We start from the raw sequence: 13,144 nt of genomic DNA on the forward strand, positions 1-13,144 counted from the left end.
ACAACTACAAAAAATCATAAATCTTTCCATCCACAGGTTGGGAATAATAAAACTAATTCTGCCTGTGGGGAATTAAAACAAAAGTACAAATAAGTAGGGATATCCCACTGGGCAAAGATTACTGGGTTCTGGACCAAAATAAAGATCTCCAAACTCTAAACTGGGTCGGTAAACCAAACTCAAGGTGATATTTTAAACTAAACCGGAAACCCACAACACTCTAAAAGTAATAAAAGGGAGACCTGCACCACAAAAAAGATGAACTCTAAACCAAAACTTAACAGCTTATCCAATGCAAGAAGCTGTTAGCGAAAATGCTAACAGTAGCTAAGTTCAAGTTACCACGTTTAAATAAACCAAAAATACCCAGCAGCAAACAGACCAGCACGGAGGAGAGACTGCTACCAGAAAAACAGCTCTCCTAATGTCTGAAAGAAGCTCCTTTATGAAGGTAGAAACGCTCCCGGTGATTTTCTACATCTGCGGTAGAGACAAAGCAGCGCATTTGACCCCGGAAGTTGTTGACCGTTGCCGGGAGACGAAGGTGGGCAAAACAGGAATGGAATCTAGTAACGGACGGACATTGTTCCGGGTCTTCGGTATTTGGCGGAGATGTTAGTGAAGGAGGAGAAGAGAGTGATCTAGAGGAAAAACATGCACATTCCTCCTCTATTTACAAACTCCTGGGGATGCAACAAGTGGGCGTGGTGCATCAACTACCGGATCTGACGTCGCTGAATTTTTAGAATCGAGTCGTCGACGTTATCGACGCTTCGCTACAGCTCTAGTGTCTGCTCTGTCTTCTCGATCCCCAGTGAGTTGTGGTGGATGGCTGCTTTTACTGAGCCAGGATCCTCTGGAGGTTTATGTTTATGTATTTAGCTGACGCTTTTGTCCAAAGCGACTTACAAGTGATAATCGGCATGTTGCCCTTGAGGCTAACAACAACAATAACAACAACAACTTGACATCAATCATGGAGAGGAGGGAACAAGGAGTGGACAGTAGAGAGGGGGGACAGGTGAAGGGAGGGTGCTAGTTTAGAAGATGCTCTCTGAAGAGCAGGGTCTTCAGGAGTTTCTTGAAAATTGCAAAGGAAGCCCCTGTTCTGGTAGTGCTTGGTAGGTTATTCCACATTTGTGGAACGATGCATGAGAAGAGTCTGGATTGTCCTGAGCGTGGTGTAGGCACTGCTAGCCGACGATCCTGTGATGACCGGAGCGGCCGGGCCGAGACGTAAGCCTTTGCAAGAGGATTCAGGTAGATGGGAACAGTACCATCTCGGACTTTGTATGCTAGTGTTAGCAATTTGAATTTGATGCGTGCTGCTAGCGGTAGCCAGTGGAGCTCAATGAACAGAGGGGTGACGTGTGCTCTTTTTGGCTGATTGAAGACCAGACGAGCCTCTGCGTTCTGGACCATTTTAAGAGGTCTCACAATACAGGCTGGAAGACCAGTTAGAAGAGCATTGCAGTAATCGAAGCGGGAGATGACAGTAGATTGCACCAGGAGCTGGGTGGCATGTTGTGTTAGGTATGGTCTGATCTTTCGTATGTTATACAGCGCAAAGCGGCATGAACGAGCAACAGAGGCAACATGATCTTTAAAGGTCAGGTGTTCATCAATCAAGGTTTCTTCATGTTCAAAGGGAGATTTCTTCTCCACTGTCGCCAAATGATTGTTTAGTATGCGGATTGCTGTAAAGACTCTGACACGTCAGTGACTCGATGCAACCTGCTGGGTTCCTTATATAGGAAACTTTTTACTTATTGGCTTAATGAACTGAACTAAATGAACTGGAATGTTTACTGTGCGAAGTGCATTGAGATGACTCTTTTTGTGATTTGCGCTATATAAACAAACTTGAATTGAATAGAACTATGGTACTTCAAACATGCATGTGAAAGATGTCAAAGTTCAGTGTGTGGTGAAAAAAAACAACCAGGTAGTCCAGATATATGTCTATGCATCCCACATGGTGAAACAATGCAGGTAATACTCTGTATGCTGTTTTTTGCTAACAAAGACATTTGAAAGCAATTTTTTACCGTCAGCTTTGCTCCTTGCATTATTACAGTAGAACGAGAAGAAAGGATTTTTTTATGAAGCGCCTCTTTATATAAAAATTACAAGAATCATAAATAGTTATTTAAAAAATGAAAAATAAATAGCTTTTAATGTTATGATGGTGTGAAATCATTGCCTGTTATGTTTGTAAATATATTGTGAATAATACACTTCTTGATAAGAAGAAAATCATGAATCAAACTGAAATCACAATCCCTGCCAGAAAAATGAACATAATTCAGTATTTTTCTGAAATTGTTCAGCCTTAGTAAAGTGAAGATGTTTAAATAAGATATTGAATTGATTTCAGTTTTGTAGGTTCTTTATTGAAAGTCGTTAATTAAGAACAGCAGGAGATAGGTGTAGGAGGCTGTTTTCATGTTCAGCCTGCATGAAAATCCCCGAGAGACTGTAACGTCCAGGTATGGTCAGTTTTCACCTACAGATTGACCTACATGCCACCGGTCATGTACAGACATAAATTCCATTCTCTAAGGTGGATTTTACATTCTACCTTCCAACAAGCCCAGAAGGTTCTGCAGCTCTGAACACATGAAAATGTATTGTCAACATCATGTTCCCTTCTCAAGGTTCTTCTCTGCCAAGCCTGTCTGCTTATCTAGGCTGTCCTGCACAGAATAACGGACTGAACCGTTATAATAGTAAATAATCATATGGTCGAATGAACAATAATGGTTGATGAATAATAATAATGTTTTGATTAATCTGTGCTTAAATTAATAAGGTTGATTAATCTGTGCTTAAATTAATAAGGTTGATTAATCTGTGCTTGAATTACTGAAGTTGAAATGAATATTATTATGATGATCAGTAATGTTTGATATCACAAGTGAATCATTATCTACTCTCAGGCACAAGGTTCATTAGATATAAATTAAAGTTAAAGCAACGTCACTGCACATAGATATTTTCTTACCCACAAATCAGAGCATCCTGTATCTGAAAGAAGGCGTGATGTTCTGAGGGTTATTGTTAACACCTCTTAACATGGTACATTCTGACTGGCCAAGTAAATCATAATATGAGAATATTAAAACAGAGTCACTTGCGAAGTGATTCATCATTCCATCATTCTGTGAGTGCCACTGGCCTCGAGAGGAGTGGGCTGTCCGATTGGTTCCTCTACTTACCGGGAAAGCACGGAGTGCGTATGTTTTGATGGACATTGCTGATTCTTACACATACGACAAGGTTAAATATGCCATTCTCACCAAATATGAAATAACCGCCGACACTTACAGGAGGAGTTTTCGATCCCTGGACATTCATTAGGGTGAGACACCAAAAGAACTATATGTTCGACTCAAGGACTTGTTTTACAAGTGGGTCAAACCAGAGCAGTCCACAGTGAAGGATATTTCAGAACTGATGATCATGGAGCAGTTTCTGAGGATGGTGAATCCTGACTTGGAAGTGTGGATCCGAGAACGAGCCCCAGAGTCTGCAGAAAAAGCGGCAAGTTTGGCTGAGGTCTTTCTATCAGCGAGGACGGGTGCCAGAAGAACCAACTTTGGGCGTGACAACTTCTCTGCAGGAAGAAGTAAGTCTGATGGGGGTGAAAGGGTTGGTGGTGCAGCTCAGGCTAGGAATTATTCAAGTAACAGATCATTTCCTGTAGCTAAACCAAATCCGGCTAAACGTGTATTTTCATCGTCAAAGCAAGATGTGAGGTGTTTTCAATGTAATAGGATAGGTCATACACAGTATACATGTCCTGCCACTACACAGAGTAAACCCTCCCTTTTGTGTTCAGTCCCAAGACCAACTTCTCCATCCCTTGTTCATGAACCTGCCCGAACAGTACCTGTGCTAGTAAATGGTCAGCGTGAAGTAGCTTTATTAGACACAGGAAGCTTTAAGTCTGTGGTCCTTTCCAGTTTGGTGCCAAGAGAGTTGTGGGGTGATGCTAAAACAAAAATAAGTTGCATTCATGGTGATGAGATGGAGTATCCGGTAGCAGAGGTTTATTTGACTATAGGAGGTCAAACATTTTTATTACCGGTGGCATTAGCTCCAAGGCTGCCTTATGCTGTCATTTTGGGTCTAGATTTTCCCACTCTGCCTGATTTGGTGTCCAGTGTAGATTCTGATCTGACTTTTGCAGATGGTCAGGAAGCTGCAGGGTTACAAAAAGTAGTCTCCATGGCTAATCCGGAACCTCCTGCTCCTCTGTGTAGTCTGGTTACTACTAGAGCACAGAAAGCACAAAACCCACTTCAGGACTTGCCATTCTATGATGTTGAATTGGAAGCAGGTTTGGTAAAGCCAGCAAAATCTAGAGCTCAAAGGAGAAAGGAAAAGTTTTTGGCGTCACCCAAACCAGACGTGGAAGAACAGAGTAAGCCCTGCTCTTCACTTGACTTTGACATTCCCTCTGATATATCTGCACATCAGAGGTCAGACCCAACATTAAAACCATGGTTTGATAAAGTAACAGAGGGGGAGGGACAGACACATGGCAAAGTAGACATTTTGGAAGAGGCAACCTATGCTGTGAAGAAAGGTGTCCTTTATCAGATTAAAGGTAAAACGGAAGCCATTGCTTTACCACAGCAGCTGAGGCAAAAAGTGATGGAAATTGGTCATTCTGTCCCTTGGGCTGGGCATCTTGGATTTCAGAAATCCCTCCACAGAATAGCAAGTCGGTTTGTGTGGCCAGGCATGTACACTCAGGTTCAACAGTTCTGTTCTTCATGCCACACATGTCAGTTGACATCTAACAGAGGTGTTAACCGGGCCCATCCACAGCCTTTACCAATTATAGAAACACCTTTTCACACAATAGGAATGGATGTGGTAGGCCCATTAGAGAAGAGTTCCTCTGGCAACCGTTACATTCTAGTGATTTGTGATTATGCTACAAGATACCCTGAAGCTTTTCCGTTAAGATCTGTGAAGGCGAAACAAGTAGCTAATTGCTTACTGCAACTGTTTCACGTGTAGGCATTCCTAATGAAGTCCTTACAGACTGTGGGACTAACTTTCTGTCAAAACTGTTAAAGCAGGTTTATCAGCTGTTAGGTATAAAGGGTATAAAAACCACCCCATACCACCCCCAGTCAGACGGACTGGTTGAACGTTTTAACCAAACGCTGAAAAATATGCTACGCAAGTTTGTTTCAGAGACTGGTGCAGATTGGGACAAATGGCTGCCCTATATGCTCTTTGCATATTGTGAAGTTCCACAAGCCTCAACTGGATTCTCCCCATTCGAACTGTTATATGGACGGCAGGTGAGGGGGCCTCTAGATCTTCTAAAGGAGCAATGGGAGAGCCCAAGCCCATCTGGAGAGAATGTAGTCTCCTATGTGATAAAAATGAGGGAGAAACTTGAACAAATGGCTGTGCTGGCGCAACAAAACATGAAAATGGCTCAAACTAAGCAGAAGGCCTGGTATGACAAAAATGCCAGAGAGAGGAGTTTTCATCCTGGACAGCAAGTGTTGTTACTGCTTCCCACTACTGACAATAAGCTTCTTGCTAAATGGCAGGGGCCACATAAGATCACAAGATGTATTGGGAAGCTTAATTATGAACTGTTTTTGCCTGAAAGGAAGAAAAAACATCAAACCTTCCATGTGAATCTTCTGAAGCAGTACCACAGTGCACAGCCCCAGTCTGCCATGTCATCTGCTTCACAGCCATCTCAACCGGAGCCATTGGAACAGGAGAAGCCCACAGAGACAGTGTTGCCTCAACTCTTTGTGCGTGTGGTGGAGGATGACGAAGAAGGTGAGCTATTCTTCCCTGCCAGTGCTTCAGAACCAGCTTCACTTCTCCTCTCTCATCTCCAGCCAGCTCAGCAAGAGGGTTTAAAGCCTCTACTGGATCCAGAGTTGTTTCAGGAAAAACCTGGCTTCACCAACCTGATTCAACATAAGGTTCACCTCAGAGATGACGCAGCACCCCGTAGGAAGTTCTATAGGACCCCAGAGCGTCTGGTCCCACAACTCAAGAAGGAAATTGAATTCATGTTGCAGCTGGGGATTATCAAGCCTTCAGTGAGTGAATGGTGCAGTCCAGTGGTGCTAGTGCCCAAGAAAGATGGCACTTTGAGGTTTTGCATTGACTTCAGGTATCTTAATGCTGTCTCTAAATTTGATCCCTATCCAATGCCTCGCATCGATGAACTTTTGGAGAGAGTCGGGAGATGCAATTTCATCACAACCTTGGACCTCAGCAAGGGCTACTGGCAGCTGGCCCTGGCACCAGAAGCAAAGGAGTTGACAGCCTTCAAGACACCGTTTGGGGTTTTCCAGTTCCAGGTGATGCCGTTTGGTTTGCAGGGAGCACCAGCGACATTTCAGCGCCTCATGGACCAGGTGCTGATGGAGGCCTCAGACTTTGCTGCAGCCTATTTGGATGATGTGGTGATCTTCAGCCAGACATGGGAGGAGCATCTTCATCATCTTCAGCATGTTCTTCATCTCATTAAATCGGCGGGCCTCACCATAAATCCTCACAAATGTATGTTTGCACAAAGTCAGGTGGAGTACCTGGGTTATGTGGTTGGGAATGGACAAGTCAAACCTCAGGTGGGGAAGGTAGAAGCTATCCATGCATACCCAGTGCCTGCAACAAAAAGGAAGGTGCGTGCTTTTATTGGACTTGTGGGGTGGTACAGTAAATTCATTCCCCATTTTGCAGAGAGAGCTGCTGTTCTCACTGATCTGACAAGAGCTTCAGCACCAAATAAGGTCAGATGGACAGAAGAATGCAATAAAGCTTTTAACGACCTGAAGTCAGCAATCTCAAGTGACTCTGTTCTCTACAGTCCAGACTTTAATGAACCCTTTATTTTGCAAACAGACGCCTCTGGAGTAGGTCTTGGTGCGGTGTTGCTCCAGGACACTGATGGTGAGAGGCATCCCATTGTGTTTCTCAGCAGAAAGCTTCAGGAAAGGGAGACCAGGTATTCCACGGTCGAGAAGGAGTGTCTCGCACTTAAATGGGCAGTGGAATCACTGAGGTACTATCTGTTGGGGCGACATTTTACCCTTGAGACGGATCATTGGGCACTGCAATGGTTAAATAAAATGAAAGACTCTAACATGCGTGTTACAAGATGGTATCTTACATTGCAACCTTTTAATTTTACAATACGGTATCGGTCAGGGAAGTCTAACCTTGTGGCCGATTCTCTGTCTCGTATGTATGATGAGTGAACATCTGTTGTCCTAAGTGAAGGGGGAGGAAATGTAATGGAGACCAGGGGTTCCATTCATTATGATTAATGTTCTGTTATTTCTGATTGAGTTACAGACAAAAGGTTTTGTTATTGAAGTTATTTATTTTTTGTTGGACATTTAAAACAGATTCTTTGGAGGCAGAGGGACTGGCCACCCTTCCTGTGTAAAAAGGAAATGTTTGTTAAATGTCAATTTGTGTTTAAGTTGATCTCCAAAGTTTCACTCACCTTTCTGGTGTTGTCTCCTCAGCAGGGCGGGGCAGCAAAGGGAAGTTTGTGTCCCAGGTGCTGCTTTTAAGCTGCTGGAGAATACCACTTAAATAAGGAGGGGTGATTCTTGGAGGAGTTATGTGAAACCTAGTTTCTTTTGTTTGATTGAACTTGGATTTATTTAGTGTGATTTGTATTTATGTAAATAACGTTTGGTACCATTTATTATTTTGGTGGTTGGGTTCTGTAAATAATATTTAGTTATTATTTCTTTGATTACCCCTCTTCATGGTTTCTTCCAATCAGTCACTTAGTTATAAAAGGCAGTGAGTGTTGGTGTTAGAAAATGTTGGTGTTGGTGACAAACATGTTGCAATAAAGCCACCTCAACCTGATTTATTTGTTTGCCTCTCCTTCAAACCACGTGCCGCCGCCGGTCAAAACTGACAGTGAGATTCAGCATCCTGTTAGTTGAGCTAACTCTGACTGGAAATCGGAGGAAAACTCTCTAGCCACCGCATCTCTTGACAAGCTTTCGACAAGCTAAAAGTTGCCTACAGCTGACGCAGCAAAATGGTTCCTTCAGCTATTCAGAAACAGCTGCTCTAGACGCAAACAATTTCATCTATCTGTTGTGATCCGGTACTTCGGTACCTTGGGGTCACCCGACCCCCCGACATCTCGGATCCGAAAGGGAGTCTCCTTAGGGGTACGTAGAACACAACATGATTGCGTCTGACGCCGTTTTGATAAGAACCAACTTCATAGCTTAATGCAAACCAAATTCTTTTCACGCCCAGAACTCAGTTCTTCTAGATACAAGGTTCTGATAAACACACACCATTCAATCACCATACATCACATCCCATCCACTTAGATTCATCCATCACAGTAGTCTTGGTTAACTTGTCATGTTTTTATTTGTTTAGAAAAAAAATTCTCATCTTTTATAAACCTGACTCTGTCTGAATTGAGACGAAGTGTGTTTGATCCCTGAAAAAGCAAAGAATCCTAGAATCTTCTGATTGAACATCCAAAGACCAAACAGGTTGATATATATTTATATAGAATATCACATATTATTGGTCATAACTAAAGGCAATATATTAAGCTTAAAAGCAACAATATTTAACCCTCTACAAGACTAACCCTGCTGCCTCTCCCTTTCCTCCCATAAGACCTCCAGCTGCACCAGTTGGGTGGTGTAGTGGTGTGGGGTGTTTGATGTAATGCTCCTCCGAACATCAGCAACAAACACAGGAGCTAAAACACCACTCATCCATGCTTCTCTCTGCTCTTCTCCAAGGTATCGGTAAGAATGTCATCTGTGATAGGACAGCCACTCCTCTGGATGCCTTCCGCATGATGTCAGCTGCCCAGTATTACCCAAAGCTGCTAAGCATTATGGGAAATGTGCTACGTTTCCTGCCAGCCTTTGTTCGAATGAAGGAGCTGTTGGAGGAAGGTTACGTTGGAAAACTTCTTGTCTGTGAGGCGCAGGTATGATGGAAATACATAATCTACTGTAATATTAAACAATGATCATAACTCGTACAAAGGAAGCATCCAGCTGCAGTCTGACATGGTGATTGAGTGTCCTCATAATGGTTCGTCAAATATCATATAACATTTGAAGATATGGCATCCTTTCATGTTGTATGTACTGTGTCCCAAAGGTCCACAGCGGGAGTCTCCTGGGGAAGAAATACAATTGGAGCTGTGATGAGATGATGGGTGGTGGCGGTTTGCATTCTGTAGGCAGCTACATCATCGACCTGCTCACTTTTCTGACTGGTCAGCGTGCTGTCAAAGTCCATGGCTTCCTCAAGACGTTTGTCAAACAGACCGACCACATCCGGGGCGTCCGGCAGATCACAAGTGATGACTTCTGCACATTCCAGATGGTACTGGAAGGAGGCGCCTGCTGCACGGTCACGCTCAACTTCAACGTGCCTGGAGAGTTCCGTCAGGAGGTCGTCGTGGTGGGGACCGTCGGCAGGTTAATGGTCACTGGCTCAGACCTTCACGGACAGAAGAACAGTGGTGGAGGAGGTGGTGGTTCTGAGCTCCTGCTCAAAGACACCACTCCTCTAGAGAAGGCCTCCCTACCAGAAAAGGCGTTAAGTGACATTCCATCACCTTATCTTATTGGGACAATCTGCATGATCCAGGCTGTTCAGCAGGCCTTTCAAGACCAGGACGACCGACACACCTGGGATGGGAGGCCCCTCACTATGGCCGCCACCTTTGAGGACTGCCTTTATGCTCTTTGTGTGGTGGACACGATCAAGAAGTCCAACCAGTGTGGAGAATGGCAAAACATTGTGGTGATGAAAGAAGAACCGGAAGTCAGCCCTGCTTATTTAATCAGTGAGGCCATGAGACGGAGCAGGATGTCCCTCTACTGTTAGCGCCAGCTAGTATGATGCTGGAGTTTCTTCTAAGAATCCATCTGTGGTTTCACAGCTTCAGCTTAAGGACACAAGCAACATAATAATGATCAACCTTTTAATTGATAAGGAAGCATCAAATGTTTGAGACTCGTTTGGAGCTCAGATGGATCCAGTTAAGCTAGTTTTCGCTACTCAGCCTAAAACAGCTCTGTACAACTTGGTTTGAGTTAGTCCATCCGAGTGTCGTTGTGCCCTAGCCAGTTCTGTCGTAGAGTGGGTGTGAGGGTGTGTGGGGGTGGGGGTGGGGGGGCTTGATTTTTTTACTCATGACAAAATAACAAGGTGCTCAGTAAAAGGTGTGAGGGAACCTGTATGTTCCACACAAACAAAACTCAGCTGAAAAATGTTGGATATTTTGATAAATTGTATGGTTTTTTGTCAGACTCTGATCCAGGAAATGGCTGCAGTCAGTGAAACAGAAAGCAAAAAACTCTGGAGCAACCATTGACTCTGCCCCCTAGCCAATCAGCGGCCAGAATCGCGATGCTGCCCTGACTCACGCCTGATTTATACTTCTCTATTTGCATCGGTGCAGAGACGTTGGCACGAGGACTCTCTGACGGGCTCACAGAGGCTGATGGAGTCTTGCCCAAAATGATTATTAATATTATATATTAATTATGGAAATCCCACTGCAGCTTTTAATGGCTTTTCTACTGCAGCTCTCGTTTCTGATGGTGGTGAAGAGCTACGTTAGGTTCATGTACCAGGCCTGATGACCTAATGAGCCAGAGCTGTTCAGGATTTACTTCATTCACAAATATATTCAAGCTCATTGTAAAATTCAGGATCATTAAGTGTGTTGTTTTTTTAAAGCTGTCTGATTTTATTTATTTTATTTGATACATCTTCTGTTTGTGGAATGAGAAACAGCAGGCTAACTAAATAAAAGATACAAACACTGAAGGTGGTCCTGGTTTTGCACTCTGCATTTTTATTTTGTTGATTCTCTTTGATTCCAGGAGCAGGGAGGAGTTGCAATGAAAACTCTCATTGTGGGAATGAAGGATGTTACCAAGCAACCAGACGCCACAATGACAAAACTCTGAACTGTCACGGAGCACACCTCCTTCTGTTGTATGTGAACACTGAACGATTTGGGTTGGGATTATTTTCCTTTTTCTGAATCTTTTCTGGGTCAAACTTGAGCTCTGATCTGTGAGTGGCGCCATTTTATCCACTAACATTAGGAGACAAATAAAACTAGTAAACCTAGATCCTAATGGGTTTACTGGTTCATGGAGTCTGGTAGGACATCTCCAGTTGCTTTTCAGAACAAGTCCCCATAATCCTGGGGTGAGCATGAAGCCAACAAGTAAGTGGTAAAAATTGCACCCTCGTCCACTAGGTCCTAGAGCTGGCAGCAGAAGAGAGCTAATCCTCATTGACTCCCATGTTAAAAATCAGAGGTGCTGAAAAAAATCAATTCAAGTCTGAATCGGGATTCTTATTTATAAAGATTCAGAATCGATTCACAAAGGTTCAGAATCGATTCCAGGAACTCAAATGTTTGGCATGTTACAGGTTTGAGATGCACTGTGTGTTTTTTTTTTTTTTGGTCTTTGTTAGGAGAGTTAGTACTCAGTTTACTTTTGTGGTCCCATAAATTGGGAAGATTTATTTTTGAATCTGCTGATAAGTGGGAACTAGAATGTATTTTTTTTCATACTCAGAAATTTGAGACATTCTCATATTTATTTTCTAAGTTGATAAGTGAGTACTCAGGATTACTCGTGTTTATTTGAAGTTATTGATAAATGAGAGAAAACATTTTCCTTTTTAAGAAATCTGAGGCACTTTTTTTTAAACAGGTTGAGAACTCAAATGTTAAACTTGTTTCCACACATACTTAAAAAGTATTTGACTGTATTACTTTCAAAGCTACTGTTAGGTAACTAAAGATTTGTTATATTTTGCAAGGTAAACAAAAATAAATGTTGCCTTTTGGTCAAAAGATTGTTTCTGTTAACAGTTTTAGAATCACTTTAGTTTACCTTGTAAATTAGCTTTTTTTTTAGCATGACCAGTTTAAAGTAAAATAAAAAATTTCCCATAGCTTTAACTAACTTGCACAACAAAGTAGTTAATCATGGAACTGACACTCTTTGTTAATGTTGATTGTGAATCGATTTATATCGAGAATCGATTCTGAATCGAATCGGCACCCCGAGAATCGGAATCGAATCAAATCGTGAGTTGCTCTGAGACTCACATCCCTATTAAAAATGCCCATTTCACAGCAGAAATAAGCATGTTTACAGCCTGGTTGAACAAATCATTTTAGGCTTAACAGATCTAGTTTATATTCATGACAACTCTAACGGGGGTGAATTTTTCGTAATTCTTCTGTTTAAAGCTTCTTTCCAGAGTATTTCTCTTATCTGATGGCACCATCTAGTGGCTGACAAGCGTATCACACAAAAAGGCTGTTGCTTTGTTATTTATGTTCTTCTGTAGCCGACAAACAGAGCTAAAACACGCTGTTTAACGAGACTTACTCGTCCGTGAAAAGATTGTCAACTCTGCATCAGCCGAGGTATTCCTTAAATTTGAAGGATCTTCTAACCGGTAGTCTAACGCTATTGGTTAGTTCTGGTCAGTGCTCAGTTTCCTGTTGCACGGAGCTCTGCGGGATGGGGGCGTGCTTAGCAAAAAAAAAAAAGACGTATTACTTACATTATATCACAGTACATGGTAAGATAATCACTTTTGTGGAATTCTGACAAATCATACATCATTTCTGAAAGGGGAAAACTCTGGAAAGATACTGTAATTAAATGCTTAAAATTCTGAATAATCAATGAACATCAGAACCAAATGATTTCAAAGCTAGGTCCGGTGAAATCGATGTTAATGGATGTTCGACCATGTCGACTTTTCTAAACTTCAGTTGTGTTCTCTGTGTGTTTGGATGTTAATCATGGAATTATTTGGACACAGCTGTGGTTACTGAGTGCACCAATAGATTGATGCTGCTTCACTTTTATTTTGCTCAACTGCATTTTCTCGTTAATCGTTTGCTGGTTGGATGGGGAAGATTCTATGCGTTTACCATGACACTGCATGGTCATTCAGCTCCTGGCTCCGTGTCAACTCGGACGCGTGGATCTTTGACCACGGTGAAACAGCGAAGCCTGATATCCTCAGTTAGCTTACCTAGTTGTGATTTTGTTACTAAGTTGGCCAGAGGTGCCTTCACTTTGGA

The 13,144-nt window shown here is 42.6% G+C and overlaps 1 protein-coding gene across 2 annotated transcripts in view; it reads left to right on the top strand.

Moving 5' to 3' along the window:
• The window catches only part of gfod1 (glucose-fructose oxidoreductase domain containing 1), a 40,435-nt gene extending 29,590 nt beyond the window's left edge, over positions 1–10,845 (top strand). For both annotated transcript variants that reach the window (XM_015977297.3, XM_015977298.3), the window contains exons 2-3: positions 8,793–8,986; positions 9,163–10,845. In XM_015977297.3, the coding sequence (XP_015832783.3) occupies positions 8,793–8,986; positions 9,163–9,897 (929 nt within the window). In that variant the 3' untranslated portion in view covers positions 9,898–10,845. The remainder of the gene's footprint in view (positions 1–8,792; positions 8,987–9,162) is intronic.
• The last annotated feature ends 2,299 nt before the right edge of the window (positions 10,846–13,144 follow it).

This window comes from Nothobranchius furzeri, chromosome 7 (assembly GCF_043380555.1).
Source record: "Nothobranchius furzeri strain GRZ-AD chromosome 7, NfurGRZ-RIMD1, whole genome shotgun sequence".
In the NCBI taxonomy this organism is placed as follows: Eukaryota; Metazoa; Chordata; class Actinopteri; order Cyprinodontiformes; family Nothobranchiidae; genus Nothobranchius; species Nothobranchius furzeri.